At 42.5% G+C, this 25,204-nt stretch overlaps 1 protein-coding gene across 1 annotated transcript; it reads left to right on the top strand.

Annotated features, from left to right (window-relative positions):
* The first annotated feature begins 3,833 nt into the window (after positions 1 to 3,833).
* Positions 3,834 to 14,072, top strand: LOC115328441. The gene is made up of 5 exons (XM_029989651.2): positions 3,834 to 3,944; positions 5,866 to 6,005; positions 6,270 to 6,352; positions 8,786 to 8,872; positions 13,924 to 14,072. The coding sequence occupies exons 1-5, from the start codon at positions 3,834 to 3,836 to the stop codon at positions 14,070 to 14,072; spliced, it is 570 nt and encodes a 189-aa protein (XP_029845511.2).
* The last annotated feature ends 11,132 nt before the right edge of the window (positions 14,073 to 25,204 follow it).

Below are 25,204 nucleotides of genomic sequence, written 5' to 3'. Positions count from 1 at the left end.
AACATAATACAGAACTCGAGCAATGAGAGCGGGAAATTCAGTAGCACAAAGATAGAGCAAGTACAAGAAAGTCGAAGCATCGTGAAGAGAAGAACGGTCAAATGAAAATGCGGTTTTTTATGACCGGTCACTAGAACCATTAGAAAAACTTTTAAGGCATATACGAATATGCGGGCGAAAAAAGATCAAGACGACAACGCCGAGTCAGCTCTGCTTCTTTCCACCGCCTTCCAATTGTGTTTTACTTCTCATGGCCAGGAGAAATCTCTTCGTATTTATTTGTTTCTGACATTTACACGGTTTCGCGCTTTCCAACTTCTTCGAGGACTCTCGCAACCTGCACAAAGCTACAGGCACGAGACCGCCGCTTGGAGACGTTGCGCTCACGCTCGAAAGGCCAGTTTCAAAAGGGAGCTTTCGTTGGTCGGTTCCTTACCTCCGACTCTCCTAGCATAGATAGACGCTGCTACTGAGCATGCGCACCGCTAGCTTTGTCTGCAGAAGTGCAGCGATCATTTCCGGTAGCCGTAGGCTAGCGGGATGGTGTGTGGGGTTGCAACTTTCTTTGCCTTGTCAGCTTACTGGTGAACGGAGGGCACCTAGATTCTCTTAAATGAAAGATTTTAGTTTACAAGGACTACCATAATGCGGTCGTTTTGGAAATGGAAAGTATACCCTTGAAAAAAGCTAGTAAAAAGCTAGTAACTCCACGAGTTACTACCTCTTTCTGAGCGTTACTACCTTTCACTAACCATTTACTAAATCAAACGCGCGATAGGTACTAAAAAGTTAGCAAATGCAGGCGTTACTACCTTTTTCTGACTCTTACTACTTTTTACTAGCAATTTACTACCGCGAATTTGCGGTAGTAAAGAGCTAGTAAAAAGACGCGCCGAAGGTGGCGGCGCTTGCTTCATACCCGATTGCCAGCGTTAGCGACGCACTTTCTGTTTCGAATCTCAGTGGCAGGTATCCACAACCAATCGTAGCGTCAAATATTGTATGAGGGGGCATGTTTAAGGGTTAGAGCTGACTTTATAACGATCGCAGCCTCCGTACCAGCACGTCGTGAAAGCCAGCGCTGCAGCGAGCGCAGAAGCCATTGTTGATGCAATGACCATGCGGCTTACTTTACTTCTCGTTTACATTCGTTTGAGAGCGTTTATATTTTCATTTTGATTTTAACTAAGATGAAAATAGCCACGTAGAACATACTAAAATGTTTCGGAAAACAGAAAAAGGTTCATTCTGTTTTTTTTTTAATATTTTTTTATTTATTTGTTTTTTAAAACATAAGTTCTCCTTTCACAAGGGACGCTTGGCAACATTGTACGACAAGCAAGTTGGAGCCAGTCGTAGTTCGCAAGACGATAATTTCGCCGATGTGAACCGTGTACAGCTCTCGTGTATCCGTGTTAGAGCAACACCTCCTAGAAATAAGGCCGTAGCGCTCCCAGTGGTTACGTCACAATGTCGGAGGAAAGAAGGCCATGGTGCGACTACGTGAAAAAATTTCTGCTATCGACGTGAAAAAAATGTTCCTTCTCGAGCGGCGCGTGGGTGTTCGTGCACGTTTATCCAACATTAATATACATTCTAAAAGCGCAATCTTCTACGATTTATTACATATGTAATATAGACGTAATACACAACGCGTTAACAAGGTTCAAAATACCAAATTAATATGTATGATTATCTCCGTAACCGCGGCACTAGTGCAGTCCCGCAGCTCCCCACACTTTTTGAATGAACCGGCTTCGAATTTCCGATGCGACATCTTCCCTCATACAGGCTCCGATCCTGGTAAATTTACGTTGTGTGTGAGTGCTGACAGACTGAAAATGAACGCTGAGACATTTAAGAAGGAAAAGGAACCGAAAAAAAAAATGCAGCCATCGCCGCAGAAAGCAAAATCATATATTTTTCAAAACCAAAATTTTGTATATGCGAAGTTTTTTTTATAGGCTACGCATCGTAGAGCTTATTCGTCATTAACATAAAATGCAATCTTTTATTTGGTGATATATCTCTTCAGATATCCGTTCGTATGTGCATCATAACTGTAGCTGCCGCTTTTACGTTGTTTTTCTATGTCAAAATATTTGCGTGGTTTTACTGTTTAATTATTTTTATAACCCGGTGTACTCCTGTAATTTGTCCCATATGGACCCTAAAACGGGTGCATATTACTGCTGTAGAACAAATTGCGTAGAAACGCAAATGTTTCGCCGAAAGTTATAGTTTAATCATATTTTATTAAATTTGTGGACACATTTATGTCTGGGCCGTGGACCTTCTGGTGTAACCCCCCCCCCCCCTTTTTCCTTTTTTTCCAAAAAACATGGCTAAAACAACGAAAAAATTCTTAAAATGTCCTTTCTTAGCGAGGGCTAGTCTTATAGAAATCCTTCATTTCTATACGTTCGTCGTGTGCTTAATCTGATCTATTACCAAACACCCTGCCATTGCCAAATTAGTGAAATCTCTTTCTTTGGAAGACTTTGGCATGAGACTCGAGTTAGCCAATCGGCCTCTGGAATTCTGACAATTTTTATTAATGGATTGGACAACAGGATTTAGAGGTACACTGGAGATGGTTACCGGTTCAATCTTTAAAATGAACACCTTCTTCGTGACGGAAGCATTTCGATTGAAAACACTTCATTTTTTGTCGTGTCACATAGCAGAATGTTAGCTGGGTAAAAAGAAAGCGAGACGCTCCGGATGATTACATTAAACAGTATTTTGATTTTGAACTATGTTTTGAATCGTTGTTCATCAATTGTAAGTGCTACAAACGACGGACACTAAGTTTCATGGAAGCAACATTATTAAGAAACAGTAATATGGTTACACGGTGTAGTTTGAAAAACCTTGCTAATCACTCAAGAAGGAGCATAATCACGTTTTTCCTTAATGTTCGAAAATTCACTGCGCATTTCTTTTTAACTAGTTTAACATAACAATCCTTATCCGGAGAATGCCTCCATAAGGTCCGCGCGCAGTAACTTAAGCACGAAACAGAGCGGGATGGGTCAGAGATGTGATCCCTACAGTCGAGAAATCAGTCCTTTTCCGCCTCATCTGCTTCAGTTGTCTCTAACTTGAAAACGAGAAACCAACAAAACTTACCGCTTACGCTCTTTCATATTTCACAAATGCCGCCCAATATATGTATTTGTTTCGTGAAAATTAAAAATTCGACACCTTTTCTCTGTCTGATTTGAGACGAAATCGCCCATGGGTTATCCCTAGCCGAGGTCGAGGGAAAGCGTGTACACATGCGCAGAGGCTTACTGAAAATTTATCATCTATGCAGTGGTTGCATAAGAATTTATTTTATTTTAATTTATACATAGCTTCACAGGTGCAGTAGTTATTTATACGAACACGTTCCGCTAGAAGTCTGGGAAGGCCGAACGGTAACATCGAGCTAAGAAGCCATCAACATAACATTGAGGATTAAACTTCGTCATAAAGTACGAATCCCCGCAAAGGAAGACCTGACATTCATGAACAAGGATTTTGTAATCCCGGAAGCTTTACAATTCAATAGTTTTCCTTATAGGCATGTTGTTTTTGTGATTTTTTTTTCTACCAAAGGCCTGTGCGGAGAATACTCTAAAGGTCACAATAATGCGCAAGCCGGCATCGAACGTGCGAGGTGTGTACAAAGAAAAAGAAAGTAGTAAACATCCGGGAAAGCTTTGTAGCTGATGTTGCTCTTTTATTTCAGTGAACATAAGTTAATGTCAGAGATAATACAATATAAAGGAAGGGACCGGGGCAAGCTTCTGCCTGTTTGCTTTTTCTTTGCTCTAGCAAAATACGGAATGTTACGCACAACTGCCTTATGCGCAATGTTCATCTTTGTGTGCGGACAATCTACGAAGCCACCCATCGAAGATGATCCTGAATATGAAAAATTCCAGCACGCATACGTGGTATGTTTCCAGCCTTACACCGTGTAGGGGTCCCATAAGACCACTGCATAGGTGCTGTGTGACTCATGTAGTGGAGTTCTCTTCGTCCTTCAAATGCCTGAAGTTCTTTGACCCCAGATTTTAGTTTTTTTATAACATCGTGATAACACGCTCACAAACTTTTCCTTGAAATATTCGGGAAGATTTCATCTTGTTCACAACAGGGACCCCATGTGCGGTTTCTAGCCGACCATTTATGAACTAAGCTTTTTTTATTATTCTCCTTCACCGTATGCCTATCAGAAGCGTGCCTTGATTCAATGTGAGGCGCTTCATCATGCATTGTTAGTTCTCTGATAGAAACGTTAAAACTTGGTCTTATATGACTGATACCATGAGCGTGTGATATAGAGAAATTATATAATTATAAAAATGTTTTTCAACAAATTTTCGCGAAGACAATATCTTGAAATGTTAGGTTGTTCAATAGACGTAGCTAAGCGTTTATGGGATTATTTACTAAGTTATGGCGAATTTGTCGGTGTTTCTCAGGGCAAGTATTAAGCTAACAACCCACATTGAACACACATTTTTAAACGGGATCATACCTGACTAAAAATAGGATTTTGAAGTTTCAAAAAGTATATTACCGATTCCTATGTTGTTAAAATTATATGCCCTATCAAATCACTATTTACCAAATAGCTGATCATCCATTTATATATAAGTTGGCAGAGCAAAGCAAAGAATTCTACACTTTTTAAATAAATTTTCTTTCAGCTACGTGGCAGCTACTCGTGCTATTGGCTTCGAGATCGACCTTGAGGTGGTGCTACTCTCGCGCTATCCTCATCATCAAAGCCGGGACAGAAGCATGGCCGCTCCATAGCATCTCCCCGTTCGCGCGCATGGCGGTGTGAATTCTTGCGTTTATTTTGTCCCACAGTATCGGTGGCAAAACAACTTTAGCGGAAAATGGTGCGGTACTGTTAAGTGCTGCGGTGAAGATCGAATCGTATTACCACCGTACGGTCCAAAAAATAAAGAACGGCTTGTGTGGATGCGCCGCCTGCTCTAGGCTGACGTAAGGAAGCATGAATCACCACAACTGATGCCTGTTTCCGGGTGAAATCATCTTCTATCCAAGCGTAGTAGGCTCTGCGACTCCAACAAATGAGCCGCACCACGACACAGTCAGCATCGGCCGGAGCAACACAATTCTACTAATGACAGTTAGCGACTTTCACGTGACTTTCCGATAACCCTCCGCCCTAACCTAATGCATGTCGGGACTGGGCACTTCATCGATTAACTTTCAGATTAATCGAGTGTTGCTTTGATTGCGATATTTTTTGTCATTTATTTGGAGTCCTGTGCTGGAGGAAGTCAGAAAAAAATGTAAACAATGCCTGCTTTAATATTTCTGACGTCTTTATTTTTTTGTGGGGACTCTGCCATATGTAAAAAGCCAGAAACTGTAAACCATATTTTCTAGTCTGCTTTGACGGAGTGTTTAACTAAGACGTTCTGCAGCCTACTTTAATAAAGCGTACGGCTTTTGGCATCCGTTCACTCACGGCAGATAACGAAGGGGGTGTGCCCTAAGAATTGTTGACGTTGTTGAGTCTTCACAGTTTGTTGAAGTCTAGGATGGCGATACGACACGGCGACGTGAATGCTCGACCGGTCCCAAAGTACTTCATCGAAAGTGTCTGTTACTTAGGAGAAGTTTTTTAAGTCGCAGAGTGATCCACCAGATTGGCTGCCTGTGCTAGACAAACTTGTTGATCTGAACCCTTATTAGCGCCCGGTATTCCGGACAATAAGCGGCCGGTGCGTGTGAAACGAGCGTTAATTGATCGACTCTGTGTCGTTTGTCGTCCGTGCCCAAGAAAATTAAATTAATCTAGTAATGTGCTTTCCTGCCTTTTTTTCTTTTCAGTTTCGTGATGACCAGGAAAAACTTTTTATAAAGTATTCTACTTATAGTCCTTTACCTGGGGCGGATTGCTTTTGGAACACTGTGTCATGCGTGAACGGCACATATGAGCTTCACCTTCGGCTGCGAATCAATGGAACAAAGTAATACTCACTTCATCACTCTTAAAGTCACCGACAACCTAATAACAACAGGACGTGACCAGTGGTCACCGCTTTCGTCCCTTCACGTGATTCGTTCCTCATAAAACGCACCTGGTGATGTTGCAACTCTAGAGACTGTCCAGAGCTGACGAGATAGTTGCGACTGGCCACGTCCATCACGTTCTTAGGTTGTCAGTGGCATAAAACTGCCTGCCGATGCTTGCATATCTAAAGTTTGCTTACAAACACTCTTGTATTGCGCAGCACTGGATTTGACACTCCACTACGGTTTAAAAAAAGCGAAGGACACTCCAAGCCGAATATAATCTTGCATAAACTCCGACCAAGTATGTATATATTTACACATATTATATTCACGTGGGAAACATTGTCTTCCCTGATAAGGAACCCGATCACACGTTACCATGGCACCCCGCGGTCACTAAGACTGTAGTTGCCGTAAACGTGCCGGATCATTGCCGTGCCTCAATCTGTTTTAGGATTTGAGCACCAGAGCACCTTTTAAACTATATTCCAAATCTCTTTATAGACGTCTGCCTCTCCCATATTGCTTAACTTCTGTGAGTATTAAAAAAAGAGGTGTGACCTAGTCGTGCGAATTCTGTCGGGGCACTAAGGGTTTTAATACAAGATGCTACAACGGCAAAGAAGCGTTTGTGCCGAATTTCTCACAAAGTATGCAAAAAGCAAATTATTTCATCTTGCCGATCAAGTTTTTTACAATTTAGGTGGTTAACGAATGGAGGGCTGCCGAGAAGCAGGCTACACATTCCGCCACTAAAAAGATGTTCTGCTTATTAAAAAAAAAAAAAGATAAACTTACATTTGAGGGTTAATTTATAAAGTGGGGCCTACAGAAAATTTTAAAAAAGAACCCAAGAGTCACACGAGCCGATACTCTGACCAACATGTCACAAGTATGCTGAGCCATGCGTTCGTTGCGAATTCCAGGAAATAATACGGCTTATGTAAAGTTTTAACACAACTACTGAATCAGCACATGAACACGCAGCACGTCATGTAACGTCGGGTCTTTGAGTGTGATATTCCCGCTCAGGCATGTTTTTCCGGGGCTGGTAATGAACTATTATTGAGGATTTGAGCGAAGCTGTTGTAGCAGCTTTGTTCGATTTAACTGCACCTCCTGCACCGGTGCAGAAAAGTGTAGGGCGGTTTACTTCCGGTCGTATTTCAATACACATGCATGCCGGAAGTACTTGCACCTCTTGGACGGGTGTAGAAAAAGTGCCTTACACTTTTTCTACACCCGTCCAGGAGGTGCAAGTAAATCAAACGGAGCTAGTGTTATTGTTAATTTTTTTTTTATGTTCTGCAAATTTAAACAGCCTACACGCCTTGTACCCACGTCACATGATGTCGTGCGCCGGCAATCACCATGCTGGTGGTGGAGTCGACGGCCGTTGGCAGCGAGAGCCATGGTAAACTCCGTCGCGTTGGGCTGTGGCAATTGCTACGAATCGCGAAGATCGTTTTATTGACATGCCCCGCGACAGAGTAGCCGTCAAGTTAGAGAAAGTATGAGTGGCAGAGAAGAGATGCGGATGCGCACTATGGAGTTCGCGGAACGCATTTCGTAGCGGCGAGTGAGGACACTTTTCTAACGTTGCCTATGTTCGCGCATGTCTTTGCATCGGCTTTGCCCGATCGTGACGTGGATGCACTTCGTTTTTCGTTTCATCACGACGTTTCCACGCTTCGAGCACACCGTCAGGTGGCGGCGACCCCCCAGTGCACGCTGGCCGAGTCGCCAACACCGGGGCATCGGGTTGTGCCATCCGCGGCACGGTGGACTAGAGTTGTTTACCAGTACTTCGCGAAATCGTAACAACTTCACTACGAGAGGATTTTAGAGCCCCTGGTAAAATAATTTTTGGGACGCGTAATGAAGCTTGTTTTGCCGACACGACAGCCCTTCACGACAAAACTTCATCGGCGGCATATCCAAATTATCTAGTCATAGCGCAATCGCACCAACGCCGAAACATTTCGCACGTACTGGCTGAAAATCATCATCGTAATCTCGGCATGTTTTACAGCGGAGCTGTTAAGGGCTAGGTTAACCAGGATCGCGTCTACCGGCAAACAAACGATGACACCGAACTCTGGACAGCTACCGCCATTTATGAGCGAAGGCGGCAACCAGACAACTGGTTGCCGCCGTTGCTCATAGATGGCGGCATCGTTTCTTTGGAGGAAAAACGGGAACGGAACGAGCGGCGATGTGCGCATCAGCACTAATGGTTCCGCAACCGCCGCGAGGCGGCTATCGCCTAAGGTTACATTGCGTCCAGCACTTCAGATTCCCTTGCAAAAGAAGAGCAGATCGCTCGCCTGGAAAGCCACCACCTAGAACAGAAGCTACAGCTTCGCTGGTCTTCCTTCTTCACCAAAAAAAAAACTAAAATTTTTTTTTCTTTTTTTAAGATACAGTTAAGAAATTAGGTGCCATTGCTGAAAATACGGGCATGTCAACGATTGTCCGAGCAATCAACCTACGTCTTGGTAAGCGCCTCCGTGCGGTATGGAGTCCACCACTGTGCGGGGCCCCGTCCTCCCCTAGTGTGACGTCACGAACGAGGCATATATAAAATGCTCTATCATATTAAAGTTAATTGAGCCAGGTACTATGGAGGTTTTCAGGTTAGCACGTCTTCGTAAGGCGCAGATAAATATAGAATTTATATATTGGGTTATTCTTGTTTTGCGTCGCAATTTAATGTCCCAATTACCGATTGCAGATGACACTAAACTTGCTGAATTCCCCTTAATGTATTTAGACGAGACAGAAGACTGTTTCGTTCTTCGAGTTCCACATTACAACAACGGTGAGTAAAATCAGTGCATAGTAAAGTGAAGCGTATGTTTCTCATTTCAAAATATTGAAATTGATTTTAACGTGAAAAGAAAAGCACGCGAAAGCGCGGTTGGCACGTCTTTTGGTGGCTTTCCACTGAATACTGAAGGAAGTACTAAATATTGATTGGGTCATTTTTTTAAACATTGTCCAAGTCCATAGCGCATTTTCATCGTGCAAATTTCGTATGTTTCGAAAGCAATCTTTGATTCCAATACAAGTCTTTCAAGTCAAACGCGACGTAACAAAATGAATGTTTCTATATAAGTTTTGTTGTTAAATACAATGACCTAACATTTTCTAATACCACCCTCGAGACAATAAAATTTTTTGCCAATTTATTCTCTAGCTAAAATTAGTGAAAGGAGACGTGAAATATTATGAGTTTAATCTTCAAGGTGCAGCTTGACACTGGCATAAAAACAAGCGTTTGAGAAGAGCTTTATTTTCGTGTTCGTAAAAAATTAACGCACTTCCTTTTTTCTTTTTTCCCGGAATGCCATTGATCATGATGCTTGCTGAGTCATACGGCAACAGGTCCTACGCCAGGAGGGCTGTGATACTCACTTCCACTTACTACATGGCGTTTAACAATGACTCGATGCCACTTAGCGGAATGCGACTTACAATTGGGTCAAAACGCTACGTCAGCGTTATGTTCAGTATTGTATTTCTATGCGATGATTTATAAGCTAACCAGGCACTGGTATGTCAAGTCTGTTAACCGCAGTCATGTTTTTAGCAATAAGCGTGATGAAATAGTCATAATTCCAAAGTGACGAGAAACTTGACTTTAGACTAACGAAGCCTCGCAACTATTTAATGTAGGCGAATTAGTTCACTGTGGTCGGGTGTGAGAATGCGCGTTTACTTCCCAGCCGTGTTTGTGTAAGGATAATCATTGTCATGTGTTGAAAAAAACACTTCAGTAGGTGATGCATTTATTTTATTTTAAACAACAAAAAAAAACGTTGTAGAGAGGGTACCACTGATTATAATATTTCAGCTGGCCACAATTCAACGCATATTACAGTTTCAGAACTTAAAGGAATTTTGTGTCATTCGATAAGTGTAAGTGCTTGTGTGTTTCAAGAATGAGTAGATTACGGCTAGTCTAGACTCATGCAGTCCAAGACTTGCGCTTTTTGACTGTATGAATACTTTATAAAAAAGTAGACGCTCGAGAGTTGAGCATAAAGAGTTTCAGTAGATCGTTCCAACACCTCCGATAACAATACGCTGCGTGCACCAAAGGCGTTGGCAGAGTGTCAAGTATCGCTGCCGGAGTCATGAGAACGATCTAATTAAAGTTCTTATGAAAAGTCGTTCAATGTCCCAATACTCTTTGAATGCAAGCGTTCTAAAAACGGAGGCCATAAATGAGCATTTCACAGAAAACCACAGATAAAGCTGGTGCACAAGCAGTCAGACCGGCAATTTTCTAAATTTACTACTACTCTCCATCCCCATAAGACAGTTTTAAATTATATTTTGACTTACTTCTTCTCCCTTAACCAGATTTTTTTTTGTACACAAGCAATAAAAAGAACGTTAAAAGTCCTTGCTACCAAAAACGTTTGAGGTCTATCAAGCACCAGACCGTGTTGTACACGGTAACTAGTGAAGTCCCTGTCGCAGCTAGCCCGGCTCTAGCCGCGTGTTCGTGGGTAAGGAAGCAGCCGGACACGAAGAGTCCCGAAACCCAAGTGAGCTTTGTTGACAGCTCCACCGCCCAAGGCCATATCACGCGATAGATTCGCGCATGCGCCTTGCGCACGTCACGAGGCATGCCGCGTCAGAAATGTCGAGTCACGCAACATCCCCCTTTCTGACAGTGAAAGAACATTACATAAATTACCCTTACACGCTTGAAACGAAAGGAAGTGAAGTTCTCAAACCCTTTAACCACCTCGGTGACGAAAGGCTCGACCGAGTCGATTTGGTGGCCTCGGTCCACTTTCATATAGTCGCCGCCAGGGACGCTCAAGAAAGGGGGTCCGCCGTTGCCGAGAGCTTGCCCGGAACGAAAAGCACCCGGTACTGGCACCGCACGAGCTTAACTAGGTCTATAAAATTACCGCTTTAAAAAAAAAGAAAGAAAAAAACCTTTGGATTTGGCTAAGAAATTTTAGCGTGCCAAAAAGCCTGATGCCCCTAGGCAAGAGAGGGGTTTTCACTTCACTTCTTTTTGTAAACGATGCATGGGTCAATGGATCCTTTTTGACCGTTTATTCCCGAACCAAGAATAATAGCAAGTTTTCGTAGATCCTGTCCGCCGTGCCTCAATGCTCTTCGCAACCCGCTAAAACTTCTTGAGTTCTGCACACAAGGCTAGCAGCGCCCGTGCGCATTGGCGGCGTCTTCGTTGTGAAAAACAGTTCATAACAACTGTTAAATAAAAAGAACCAATAAATAGTACTGACTTCGAATTTTACAAACTCTTTAGTATGAACCATGAAAAGACGAGTTACACAAACGCTTTATTTTTTTGTTTGTCATAAATTTACGCAATTGTTTTCTCTTCTCCCTCGTTATGCCTGTGATTATAACCGAAATCCTGCGGTGATCAGTCGAGTGCCAATGAAGCCTTATTACCAAATTCCACTTCCAGCCGGCTTTTTCCATGTATATATACTTCCTTTAGCAGGGTGCGGCTCACAAGTGAGATACAAGCGTTACGTAAGATCTCTGCCCAGTTTTTGGGTTTCTATGCAGTTACTTCCTAAGCTATTGAATGGCTACTACGTCTCTAACATCTGCTAACCGCCGTCACTTTTTAAGCATTAGAAATTGTAAAATTGTCTTTTTCCACACTGGCGAAAAACATGGCGACAGTAAAACGTAGCCAGATATCTATTTAAAATATTTATTTTAATAACACTTGCAACGTTCAGATGCCAGGACGCGTGTCCATACTGTCTAGCAGAGTTTGTTTAAGGACAATCATTGTAAGACGCTGAGAGTTACTGAAGAAATATGATACATATATCAGGTTCTAAAGCGGACATGCTATATATAAATGGCGAAACTGAGCATGATGCTCAGGTTCGCGTATGAGGCTCCCGTGTGTACCCAGAACTCCTCAAGGATCACAATTCTAGGAAAACACATTTCGGCACCCTTCGGAAAAAGAGGGGGTTAGTGTGTGTTCTCAGTAAAAGAGGCCCAATGCCTCGGCTCCCGTAGGTGGTTGCATGCGTACTTTATGAAGAAAATATGCGCTTGGGACAAGACTTCAATTGTATAGCAGTGATAGAGTTTAGGCGAGCTGGCAATCTTACTGTTTTCTTTTTTTTCTTTTTTTTAATTGTTCACCAACTCAGGATCTACTAGATGAAGAAAATAAGTTGTGCAAATGTTTCGCAATATTGTCACGAATGACAAGGTGACAAAACAACAAAATAACTGAGAAAACTGAAACGTTTAATGGGGCGAACTTGTGCCCAGGAATAAAAGGCAAAAGAAAATAAGAACGGAGCGTCGCGGGCGTCGAAAGCGGCGAAGCAGCAGGATCGAACGCTGAGGCGAAAACTGACTCCGCTCAGCTAGCGGAATCCCTTATGTACCCCGTGGGTTTCTGGATCGTTCGGCGTAGAAGGTTCGGCGCGTAGAACATTCTAACCTCGAATCAGCCAAGACGGTTCTCGAATTCACCAGAACATCTCATTACAGTGTCAACAAAAATGTGTAGCCGCGGCAAGGATTCGAACCCTGGCCTTCTGCGTGGAAGGCAAGCGCGATAACCGTTAGGCGACGCGCGCGCTACCTACTTAACACGCTGCGCGCGCGGCAATATTTCATCTGCTATTGTGATTCTAGCATGGACAAAACAGAGTTCTTGCAAACCATATTTCAGCGTTTTGCGGAAAGCACTGATGAAGCTTATGTACGCGCGAATAATCGAAAATGTTTTACACTTCCAACTACTTCTCATTAACGTGTTGGAAATTATATTATAACAAACTTCGTCTCGAATAAAAAAAATGTTTTGTTAGGAGAAAAAATATGAAACTAAACGTCGGATATTACAAATACATTGGGTTTTCAGGTTAAATATTTCACTATATCTTGCCGTGCACGCTCAATAGTTTTGTACCAAGTTCATAAAAATGTACCCTTCGGTACATTTTAATATATTCAGACTTCTTTGGCTTCCTAAATGATAGTCACTAATTTCGTTTTGAAGAAGATCGAGTTTCATTTCTGTTACTATTTCTAACATATGTTTTTCTCATTGAATTTTATGTTGACCTAAGATATTGAGGTGCGCTAGCTGGATATGCATGATATGAAAATTAAATAGCTCAAAGGTTAGACAAAGGAGGAAAGACAGAACATGTAGACAGGACTAGCGCAAACTCGCAACTGGCGTTTTATTAGAAAAGAAGAGAAGGAAGCAGCATATTTTTTTCTTCGTTTATACCTTTCAGTTTTCTCCTTTTATTATAAATCTTCTTCCGTTTTTCGGTGTATTTATACGCTGCTTCCTTCTCTTCTTTTCTATTAAAACGCCAGTTGCGATTTAGCGCTTGTCCTGTCTACATGCTCTGTCCTTCGTCCTTTCTCCAAGCTTTGCGATATTTAATTTGTATATTATGTTGACCGTTTACCTTGTATAATATCTTCGAATTATCTTGCCATCCTTTCTTCCCTAATTTTTTTTTTTTTTTGCGTTGCGAGATAGAAATTGAGCTTCTCCCATTACGTTCCTGAATTAGCTATGCAGTAATATTAAGAAAAGGTATTAAAAGGAATTTCCGTTAATAGTATAACGGTGTGACCACAGCGAAATCTCCTTGAAGAGCATTGCCAGTTAACAACCCAAATATGAGGCTTTATACTAGACCCCTACTAAAACAGTTGGGCAAAGACTTTGCTGATTAAAAAGCTAGTTGTAGTCCTATTTAAATCAAGCTTACTTTGAAAATTTGAGAAAACGTTCACTGCTTTAAAAGTGCCACGCAAGCCTCGCTTATTCTTTTTTAACATTAGTTGCAAAACATCATTTCTTCTTTCTTACAGGTTGTATCTTATTCATCCGAGAAAAGAATGCAACTTGCGATGAATGTCATAAAAAATGCGAAAACATTTATGAAGGAAACTGCAACATGACTCTGAAACAATCTCCGTATCGTAGCAGCTGCCACAATGAAACAGCTCCTCAATATTGAGGCTGCTACTTGGGTTTGAACAGCCATTAAAAAGATTTAGAGAAAAGACTGAAGCATTTAGATATCTCAAAGAATAGATAATTACCTGTTAGATCCAAAATTAGCATTTTTTTTACTTTTGGTGTAATATTCATTGACAGCCTAACAAGAAACGCAGGAGCTTCATTATCTTCACGCTGCTTGCTTCATGATTTGTTTGACGATTTCGTATATGTCAATACTGGAATCTCATTGGCGGAGGAGCGATAATGAGATGTGCGACGCTTTGCCTGCCTGCTCTTATGGCCTTTTCCACCGCCGAGGTCACCGAGCAGAGCAAAGCAGCACGTCTTCCAGCCGACAGAAGTGCACGATCAAACGGAGCGTTACACGGATTCTCTAGAATTGCGGGGTCAAAAGAAAACACGGTGTAAATTTTTTTTCGCAGACAGGTTTCGGGTAGATTTTGTCTACGCTGCTGCATTTCTTTATCTCAAGTTATATTCATTGCTTTTTTGCCGGTAGGTTTTGTATGCCTTGAATCACAAAAAACACGCGATGGTGAATGAATATTAAGGGATGAAGGAGTTCGATTCAGCTATACCTGCTGCAGTGGTATATGCCTTGTCTTTGTCACTTTATTCAATTTGTGAGTGCAGTCTATCTTTAATAAAAACATACTGAAATAACGCCTCAACCTTCACCGGGTGTAGATTTTTTGCACCTGTGTTTGCCGGTGCAAGTCGACCGAGTATATACACCAACGAACGGTGTTTACAAACAAGCCCTCGTTTTCTCACACCGGGTGTGGGCAATGCGCGTGCGCAGAAGTGAAGCGTCTGCGCATGCACAGCGCCGACAGCAGCGCCACCGCAGTGACGTGACGTCAAAGAGTAGCGGTGGTCTATAGACCAAGGCTCGCCTCTGACGTCACCCCACTGCGGTGACGCTGGTGTCGGCGCGGCGCATGCGTAGACGAGAAATGCCTACACCAGGTGACGGCAAACGCCTGCTTATTTGTGAGCAGCTCGTTGGCAAATGGCGTATATAGCCCGGTTGAAAAGTTGAAGGCCGTATGACCACGATACCTGGAACGCGTCTCCGACTGGTGTGTTTACTGGCTCCAAAAATGTGGTCCTTCGATTTCCGCCTGATGACGTCATAGAAGTGTCATGCTGTCGCCGGTCGCGAACCTGGTGGCGTCACAATAGCTGTGGTGTATGTGGCAGACACCTGTTCTACTGCGGGTCGCTCTCCAATGCGTCAATCCACGGAAGCTAAAGCAGCCGGAAGTTTGGACGCCTGGAACGCTCGCGTTCGCCTGTGGTTTTCACCAGCATTTCTACGACCAACCGCCAGGATCGCGACATGCAACAGCATGACACTCCGGCTTCTGTGACGTCATTTGTTACCACTTTGGGACCACTTTTGATGTATGAGCGGGATAGGACGCTAAACACACCAGTCGGAGAAGCGCTCCAGGCACCATAGTATAACGGTAAGAGTGGTAGAGTGTTGGTCTCTATGGTTCAAAATTTGCTTTCAGTGACTTCACAGCCCTGAGTACATTGTGACGTGCCACAAATGGGTTGGTATATAGGGTGGTTCAAGTCACCAGGCTCGATCTAAAATGGACCGTAAAAACCGACGCCCGCACGTAGCCATCTAAACTTTTCGTCAAAGGTGTATTTCACAGGTCGGTTTTTCCATGTAAAATTACAAAGCGTGGTTCTCTTTTAGTAAAAAATAGGGCCAAGAAACTTGCCAAGGTCTACGGCGGGTGGCGACCCAGACGACCAAGTCCAGTAGCGGGGAGTGTTTGGCATTCGTATTGATAGATGGCGTCGGGAGCAGCGTCTGAAAGTGCAGCCGACCAGCGAAAGAAAGCAGACGACACGCAGGCGAAATCGGTTGGCATCAAAAGCGCCGCTTTTATACAGACGCGTTTTTTTTTTTCACTTCAAGTTTTTCTTTTATTGTTTGTGTTTATTTTGTAACCAAAGATACATTTTAAAAATATTATATTCATTTTAATAAACCACGGTGGTCGCGAGCCGTCGCGATATGGAGGTAGCGCCATCTGTCAATACGAACGCCAAACACACCCCGCTACTGGACTCCTCTCGTCTGTGTTGCTGCCCGCCGTAGACCCTGGCAAGTTTCTTGGCCTTATCTTTTGCAGAAAGAGAGCTACACTTTGCAATTTTACAAGAAAGGACCGACCTGTGAATTACACCTTTGACGAAAAGTTTATATTGCTACGTGCAGGCGTCGATTTTTACGGTCCATTTTATATCGACCCTGGTGACTTGAACCACCCTATATAGTTATCTGCATGCTTCATCAGGTTCGTGTCTTGTTGGGGAAAGATAAAGGACTGAACGATGTTTGAAATTAAAGACATGTGTTTTATGTCTTTGTCTGTGGGTTATAAAGGCAGTACTGGGTGCTTCCACATCAATTCATGCAATGATGGTCCGGGTCATATTTTAGATATTTTTGTTAAAAATATATATGAAAGCCATGTTTTTGGGAGGGACATTCAGCTAGATATGAACGCCGTAACAATTTTTTTAGCTGAGATATAAAATAGAGAAGCTTGAGGCGTGGAAATTGAGAAGATTTCACAATGCTACTTTGCACAGTCGTCATTTCCTTATCGAACCCTTCACGGCACCATAACTTTTTTAATAGGTTTTACAGGGGTTATACAACAGATACATAAAAAATTAAAAATATCAATAAAATATTTCTATGCAAACAAAAATATCAAACATGGCATAAAAACGCATTTTAGAGACATATTCACAATTTTTTTGCAAATAAACCATCTTTCATAATACTTCACAAAACATATCAAAATACGGGTATTTAAATATTCTTTACGGATATGTAACAATTATATGCCCACCCTTAATTGTATTCTTGTTATTAACGCGGAAATGCGGCTGATTTCTCAAAATGTGGCAAGATTGGGCGTCGATATTTAAAAAACTCCATCTTTTATTTTTTTTTAACACCCCGTGGCACTTTACAGTGACTTGAACTAACCTGTGATGGCAAAAGATTGAGTAACATATGACCTCCAAGCGGGAAAAGCTACGACAAACCTTCACTCGGAGCGAGCCGACGTCTTCGTCAAGGCGGCTTTGCCGCACAGCACCAAACGTTTTGAGCGTTAGTTATGGCATGTATTTTATATTATTAAAATTATTTTTTTCATAAGGGCTGAGTATTAGTGACGCGAAAATGGACTTTGAGCTGGAATACCATTAATTAGCTTACAATTCACAGGAACAAAACGGCCCCACTGTGCGAATTCGCTAACTATGCATAGATAAGCTTAAAACTCTCAGTTATGCGAGTGGCCATGTATACATCCGGCCTCTTGGCATATGATGACTTCCACAGATGAGAAGCCTGGATTCCTCTCACAGGTTTTATGGTGGTCCACTCTGCTTGCTTTACCGCACGAAACTCTCGAACCCGTTCCACAGACAGGTGGAACATGCAGACATTTGTTACTTTTTTACGTAGCACTTCCACAAAGTCTTTAGCGGTGGCAATCGTTGAGTTGAGCGAAGATCTCAACTTGGTGAGTGTTGGTTCTTCCACCCACTTCATCACAAGCGCTTTCTCCGTGTCCAGTGGCTGAAAAGATCCATCTTGCCGAAGAGTGCGGCTTCCGAGACAATTCGTGGAATTGGAAGCGATTCTTGAAATGCGCCGCCGCTCCGTCTGATACAAAAATTATTTCAAAAAAGACTGGGAAATGAACATTAACATACTCTTTTATGGCCTATGTGGCTAGAAGAGCGTGAGCTGTGTCATGTGTCGTGTACCATCGGTGACAACGGAAAAGCTTCACGTGCCTTGCGTGGACGTAACCACACTTGTGGAGAGAGACACTTGAGTTTTTTTTCAATGAAAACTCTGCACTTCGGTTGGAAAGAGTACTGTCCGTTTTTCCGCAAAATCGAAGTGGAACATCACTGCCTTGGGTGGTAAGGCGCTTCTTGTGTCATGTATCAGGCTTCGTTCAAGGTCAAGGATGTAAGAATGCCTCATATACTTTTCGCTCTCCAATTGCCGCAGGAAGGCAGAAGTGTCCATAACCTTTTTGAAGAGTTCGCAAGCGTCCCATAACGCGAAACAGATCTCTTCGTCTTCGTCAAGATGAAGCGACTGCAGCGAGATGCTCTGCGTTTTTGGGCACTTTTCGCAACGGCGCAGAAAGCAATCGTTCTGTGGAGCGCAGAAGAGGTAGATGCGCTTGAGGTCGTCTTTAGTAAATGTCTTCTTTGGGGCATTTGTTATTACCGTTAAAAGCAACTGAAAATTGACGCAATATATGCATGCGCACACCTCTTGCTCGGGACGTTTTTTTCTTTTTTTTTCACCCATTTTGGTCGTAGGGAATAAAATTTGGAGATGCCTAGTTCGGGATGGGGATGGTCCTTCCTGAACAGCTTGTAAGCTTCCTTAATAGAGCGGGTCATACACCTTTTTACGACATTGGTCTTGTTGTCGTTGATCATGGCTTTGACGACGTCCTTTTTGTTGGGGCTTTGAAAAGAGCATGCGAGGTCGTCGCGTGTGTAGTACTCAAGTGCAACTCTCACGTCTTTGGCATTCGCCTTTTTCCCCATGTAGGGATCAGGGGTTTCCCAAAAACCACCTTTCCGCTTCAGTTTTCATGTTTGATCAATCATGTAGGCAGTCGCACCCGACACCAGACGCAATATTTTTTTCTTCAGGATGATTGGTGGCAGAAGCACGTACAATCGCTTGCGTTCCTGGTGGGAACTACATGCCTTCAGCACTTCGCAAAACGCGTCAAACCACTCTGCGCAGTGCTCATAACTGTCTTCGAGTTCGAGAGTTTCGTGCGGTGAAGCAAGCAAAGTGGACCACCGTAAAACCTGTCAAAGGAATCCAGGAAACTCATCTGTGAAAGTCACCATATGCCGAGAGGCCAGATGTATACATGGCCATTCGCGCAACTGAGAGTTTTAAGCTTATGTATGATGCATAGGTAGCGAATTTGCAGAGTGGGGCCGTTTTATTTCGGTGAATTGTAAGCTAATTAATGGTATTCCAGCTCAAAGTTCCTTTTCACGTCACTAATACTCACCGGTTATAAAAAATAATTTTAATAGTATAAAATACATGCCATAACTAACGCCCAAACGTTTGGTGCTGTGCGGCAAAGCCGCTATGACGAAGACGTCGGCTCGCTCCGAGTCAAGGTTTGTCGTAGCTTTTCCCGCTTGGAGGTCATATGTTACTCAATCTTTTGCCATCACAGGTTAGTTCAAGTCACTGCAAAGTGCCAAGGGGAGTTCAAAGAAAATAAAAGATGGAGTTCTTTAAATATTGACACCCAATCTTGCCACATTTTGAGAAATCAGCCGCATTTCGGCGTTGATAACAAAAGTATATTTAAGGGTGGGCATATTATCTTAATATATTCGTAAAGAATATTTAAATGCGCGCATTTTGATATGTTTTGTGAAGTATTATGAAAGATGGTTTATTTGCCAAAAAATTGGGGAATATGTCTCTAAAACGCGTTTTTGTGCCATGTTTGATATTTTTGTTTGCATTGAAATATTTTATGGATATTTTTAATTGTTTCTGTATGGGTTGCATAACTTTTTTAAAACCTATTAAAAAAGTTATGGTGCCGTGAAAGGTTCGATAAGGACATGACGACTGTGCAAAGTAGCATTGTGAAATCTTCTCAATTTCCATGCCTCAAGCTTCTCTATTTTATATCTCAGCAAAAAAAATTATTACGGCGTTCATATCTAGCTGAATGTTCCTCCCAAGAACATGGCTTTCATATATATTTTTAACAAAAATATCTAAATTATGACCCGGACCATCATTGCATGAATTGACGTGGAATCACCCTACTATCCTTCGAACATTCTTTTCACGTCACAAATTGTTTACTATTTTGTTTCGAAATTGATGAACTTCAATTAGTGTTAGAACTACACGCCTGTATTTTCTTCCCATTGCCATTTGTGTTGCTTTTAAAGTAGTATACTCTCTTGGAATAATTCTGTCATTTATTTTTGTTCTAACACTTTAGTTATGTCATATACATTGTGTCTCTTCTATAAAGCGCGAAACACATGTACGACGAAACCGTCCGATCCGATGTCCGACCGCGCAATACGACGGTCGGAGGCGAGGGGTCTCAACGCTCTCCGATGCTACGAAAACCCTCTCCCCCCAAGGTCATTCCGGCAGTCCGCACGTCGGATCGGAAGGTACATGTGTCTCGCGCTTAAAGGTATCTGCATGAAACCAATTTCGGTGTGGCCATAGTGACATTAACCGAAAAGCATTGTTAGTAAGCAAATATTAAAAAATATTCCAGACGAATTTCTCGAAATCTAGGCATTTATTCAAACATCGGTCGTAGCCTAGTTTAGAACATAATGACGTTTGAGTTTTGTGAAGTTTTAGATTAAAAAGTTTTGTTGCAGTCGAGTTTGATGATTCGACTTCAATATTATTTCTATATAAAAAAAGAAAACATTCTCTATTCTTACAGGCTCTATATTATTTATTCGCGAATCAAATGCAACTTCCGAAGAATGCCATCGAAGATGTGAATGCATTTATGAAAAAAAACTGTAATATGACTTTAGAAGAACCTCCATATAAAGGCACCTGTCGCAAGGAAGGTCCTCTTCGTTGTTTAAACTGCTCTACGTATATAAACTGTAGTCTGCATCTGTACGCCGTCATAAAAACTCTAAAATAAAAATTTGAGTCAATAATATATTATAGAAGAATCATTTCCTATATTTCTGATCTAAAATAAGCATTTTCTTTGTCTTTGAGTGCTACCTGCAACCCAACCAAGGCCCCGGCATTCAAACCGAACCCGTGCTTGCGTCATCATTCTCGCGCGAGGAGATGCAGTCACTCACGGCGTTGTAAATGTAATATTTCACGTTGAAGTGAAAGTCTACACACATTCGAATACACAAGTGGTTCGAAAACCTTGCAAGTTCAAAGTCGTTGTTTTCAAAAGCCACATTTTTTATTGGCACATATTTTTTTGCAGTGAAGTATTGAAGTGCTTTATAAGATATAATGATAGAACTGTTAAAATACGTTCGTGTGGCTGCCTTTAGACCCTCAATCTTTAATGTGCGCGACTTAAATCTCAATATTATAGAGGATGTGCAAACGCACACCCGTAGAAAAAAAAATTATTTCTTAATATTTTATTTTATATCTGGCATTCCACTTGTTCGTTTAGTGCTCGTACTAGGTGCTTTTTACTATACAAATAATATACTGCTGACCAGCACGAAATGCACGTTACAATACACTTTCAAACGCACATCTGAGGAGATTCAAACATATGTTATAATGAACATCTTACGTTTACCATAACATGGCTGCCCTTCTTGCACGTATCATGTCCTTGATACCAAGCTTTGAATAGCAAAGGTACACTTTTTCTTGAGTTTTCGAGTTAGAGGTGAATTCTAGAGGACTTTTTCCATGAATTTGAATATCATGTCCGTTTTTGCCCGAAGATGTTACTAAACTCGAGAAAACACGAAAAACCTCCAAGCAGTCGTTACGTCATACTAGGATGTTTCGGCCGCCAAGCGCGCGTCGCTCGTGTGGGCAGCGCGTACAATTTCAAGCCTCCAAGGCATATTCCCGGGCACTGACACCATTCGTGACGCCTTTTTCAAACTTTCTTTTTTTTTTTAATAGCAAGAGTTTGCGTGCATAGCTTTGATAGGAGCTGAAGATGCGCGAAAGCGGAGAATCGGAGAACTTCTAATATGACGGCACGCTCCGGGAAATCACTTCAACGATACTTTGAAGATTATTTTATGCAGACTCCGTGCACCGAATCAAAGAAATAATCTCAATATTCGGGATCCTGGAGGCAAAATAAAGACAATTAAGTTGCTTCTCCTCAGATACAGAACCGCTTCAGTTTGCTTTCAAACGCTATTCTCCCCCAGTCTTGGGGTAATCATGATGTTCGTATTTTCTGCTTCTTAAAACTCGCATCTTGTGACTCTCATCTTTAGCTTGGAATTTCTTGCTAAACCACTGGTGAGCCACGCCTCATGACTGTGACAAGAATTAATATAGAGCCCTCCTGTGAAACGGCTGCTATGTTTTCAATGGCGCACACACACCACCTGTTTCCGTGCCGCTCAACTCACTAGACTCTAGAGTAACAATAAAGTTCAGCGTGTATATAAACAAGCTCTTCCTGCGGCAGTTTGCGCTTTTCTGAGCGACTTTTATCACACCACATGGTACAAGTGTTGCCCTGGATTGTTGTTTACTCTGCGCCTTCCATTCTATTCAATAAATCGAAGAAAAAAGAAACAGCCAGGAAGCAGATATGAACAGAAAACGATACGCACTTCAAGAGAAAAAAAAGTTGAAAGTATAACAAAACGACTCATAAGAGCAGACAAATGTTTGGAACAATAATAAAATACACTTCTTTTTTTTTTATGAATACGTCTCAAAAATAAGCAATGAACAACCTTAAACTAGCATGGCCCAACCGATGTTTGATATAGTCTTTCTATATAGATCTAGCGTTCTTTTGTTTCTCTCTTGCAAGATTTCTTAGAGGGGTTTATAGACCTATAGTCTTGTTTTCTGAAACTCGGATTATGAGAATATAATCTGGGTTTTCGCATCGCCAGCCTTGTGCCTGCTGCATGAGTGGTAACTTCAGAGCATTCCCGCGCCTCACACGTTCTTAAATTCCTTCTAAAATTGACTCATTCAAAGATTTTCAATGACGCTCAACCAATTTGTAATCGGTGACATGTCTTTATTCTCTCTAATTAAAATAATAATAAGTAAATTTTAGTTAATGTATATATTACCTATTCAGTATTGTATTTTGTATTCCCTCACGTCCGCCTCCGCTAGCAGTTTCTTCCAGAAAAAGCTTTTTTTCCTTCTCAACCTCTCTATTGGTATAAATTTTTTAATGTCTTCCCGAAAACACTCGGTATTTTAATTGCCCATTCTTCATAATCATCGCATACTACAAGCGTTTCTTTCCTTGTTTTTTTTTTTTTTTTTTTAGTCAGCTTTTATATTGATATATAATTCTTTAAAAACCAGGTCTCAGCTTTAGGTCTACCCACTATTCCCTCCAACCAGAGCTGGGAGTTCTGACGTCCCGGTGCGCTCTCGTCTTCTCCTCTCCCTCGGTTTCTCGGCGCATAAGAACGCCGAAGTACGAATCCTGAAACGAGAAGTATAAACATTTTGAGCCACGCCCTCTATTTCCTAAGTTGTCAGCCACTTTACCTGCCTAACTGTGGGCAGTTTTGTAAGCTTCATCTCAGTCTTTCCTAAGTGACATATCATGAATTGATTGATGTTCTCCAGATGGAAGCGAGAAAAAAAAAAAAAAAAAAAAAAGGGGGCATTGTCACCCCTGGGGCAGTGCAACGGCTTTTTTAAAAACGCGCTGCGGCAACTCTGGAAATTCCCCAAGCCGCAAAGGTTGTCCGAGCCAAGCGGTTTAGCCCCCATTGTGTTTGCCAGGTGTTTCGCGGGGCTGCAATGCCACATGTCGACCTTTCCCCGAACCGGATATCGCTTCCCTGTGCTGACCTTTTTCTGTGCCGACTGAACCTTGTTCGGCAGCGTGTTGTTGTTTTCAGCTGCGTTAGCCCATACGCCGTCAGCGACCACATTTTATCTGGATCCGTATTAAAGTATAATTCGCCGAATAAAGAAAAAAGAAAAAGCTGCGGTATACACAAGGGCGTAGCGAAATGCCGGAACAGCGTTACGAGAATGCCGCCATTTAAATGTTTACTCATTGCAGCTGCGAGGAGCAAAAAAGAAACAAAACAAAAAATGAAAGACGTTTACAACACCCTGTAACGCCGAATTAGACCGCAGCTCTTAAGGAGGAGGAGGGTATAACGCTCCTTCCTCCTCCTCAGCCTCCCTGCTACTCGTCCTACTCCTCCCCATGCCCTCCTTTTCCTCCTCCTCCCCTCCCCCTCCTCCCCTTTCCTCCCCCGAGCGTTGCATCATGGGAAATGTCCCATTACGCACCGCGCGGGACCCTCGTGACGTCACACATGACGTCATGAGTGACTTCACGAGTGTCCCGCGCGGTGCGTTATCGGACGTTTTCCTTAATGCACCGCTCCGTTACGCTAACAGAGACGGCGACGCCGCTCAAGCCGGAAACGGGCGCCTAAGAGCTGCGTTCTAAAAGAAGAACGAGGATTATCTCAGGAGCATTTAGGCGGCTGCAGCATGCGCATGCATTTCTATCCTTTTTTAGTTTATATAAAACAGGGTTCAGACGATGTAGGAGCTTTTGTCTAAAACAGGTTGCGTTTGAAATCTTAAATACCGAGGAGAAAAAACGGCCCAGTAGACACTATCATAGCCTCCTATATGCTGACAAAGCCTAGCAGATCGCCACGAGAAGCGGCCGCCAAAATGGAAAAGGTGGAACGGCAGACGATGGATGAGAGGAGAGCCACTTGACTGCCGCTCCGCTGCGGCAACACGCCGAAACCCGCTCCCGAGCAAACAAGTGTGTTTCGGGCCCCCGGCGCTGCAAAACCTGTGCGCCCACGTCTAGGTTCCCCGAGGAATGGCTCTTTGACGCTCTGTGCTACCAGATCCTCGCTCTCCGAATCTGCGACCGGCACTCTATGGTTCCGTCGTCGAACTGCCAGGCTTTGTGAGTATAGAGGAGGCTGTGGCAGTATAATAAGATCGAAGACTGACCTTCATCATATGCTTATTTTTTTCACTAAAAATAAAAGGGCGTGCTAGGAAACCTGGCATTTATGCAGAAGGATTTTATATTGCTGGTTTTGTTTCATTAGATACGACTTTAAGGTGTGTGTGTGTGTGTGTGCGTGTGTCTTTGCTTTGACGATGAAATATTAGAAAGATCACGTTATTTTGTAAGAAGTGGCGTCAAACCACGTGGCATATCTCGAAAAGAATAGGACATAGCTGGTCAAACTGCTATGCCGACGTTATGTTACTGCTGTCCGATAAGTTCGTGAGACCATAGAATATAAATGGTGCAGCGTTGGCTATCATCTGCTACCATATTTTTGTATTGTATCGAAAGCCAAAGAGCA

Source organism: Ixodes scapularis, unplaced genomic scaffold (genome assembly GCF_016920785.2).
Source record: "Ixodes scapularis isolate PalLabHiFi unplaced genomic scaffold, ASM1692078v2 PGA_scaffold5__190_contigs__length_132052651, whole genome shotgun sequence".
NCBI classification, from domain to species: domain Eukaryota; kingdom Metazoa; phylum Arthropoda; class Arachnida; order Ixodida; family Ixodidae; genus Ixodes; species Ixodes scapularis.
The sequence above is the reverse complement of the archived record's forward strand: the minus strand, read 5'-3'. Positions and strand labels throughout refer to the sequence as shown.

Excerpts from the sequence above, each read along its gene's own strand:
- LOC115328441 (XM_029989651.2), top strand. The coding sequence starts at position 3,834 with ATGTTACGCACAACTGCCTTATGCGCAATGTTCATCTTTGTGTGCGGA. Across the intron at positions 3,945-5,865 it reads AATTCCAGCACGCATACGTG|TTTCGTGATGACCAGGAAAA; the intron begins GTATGTTTCCAG and ends TTTTCTTTTCAG. Across the intron at positions 6,006-6,269 it reads CTGCGAATCAATGGAACAAA|CACTGGATTTGACACTCCAC; the intron begins GTAATACTCACT and ends TGTATTGCGCAG.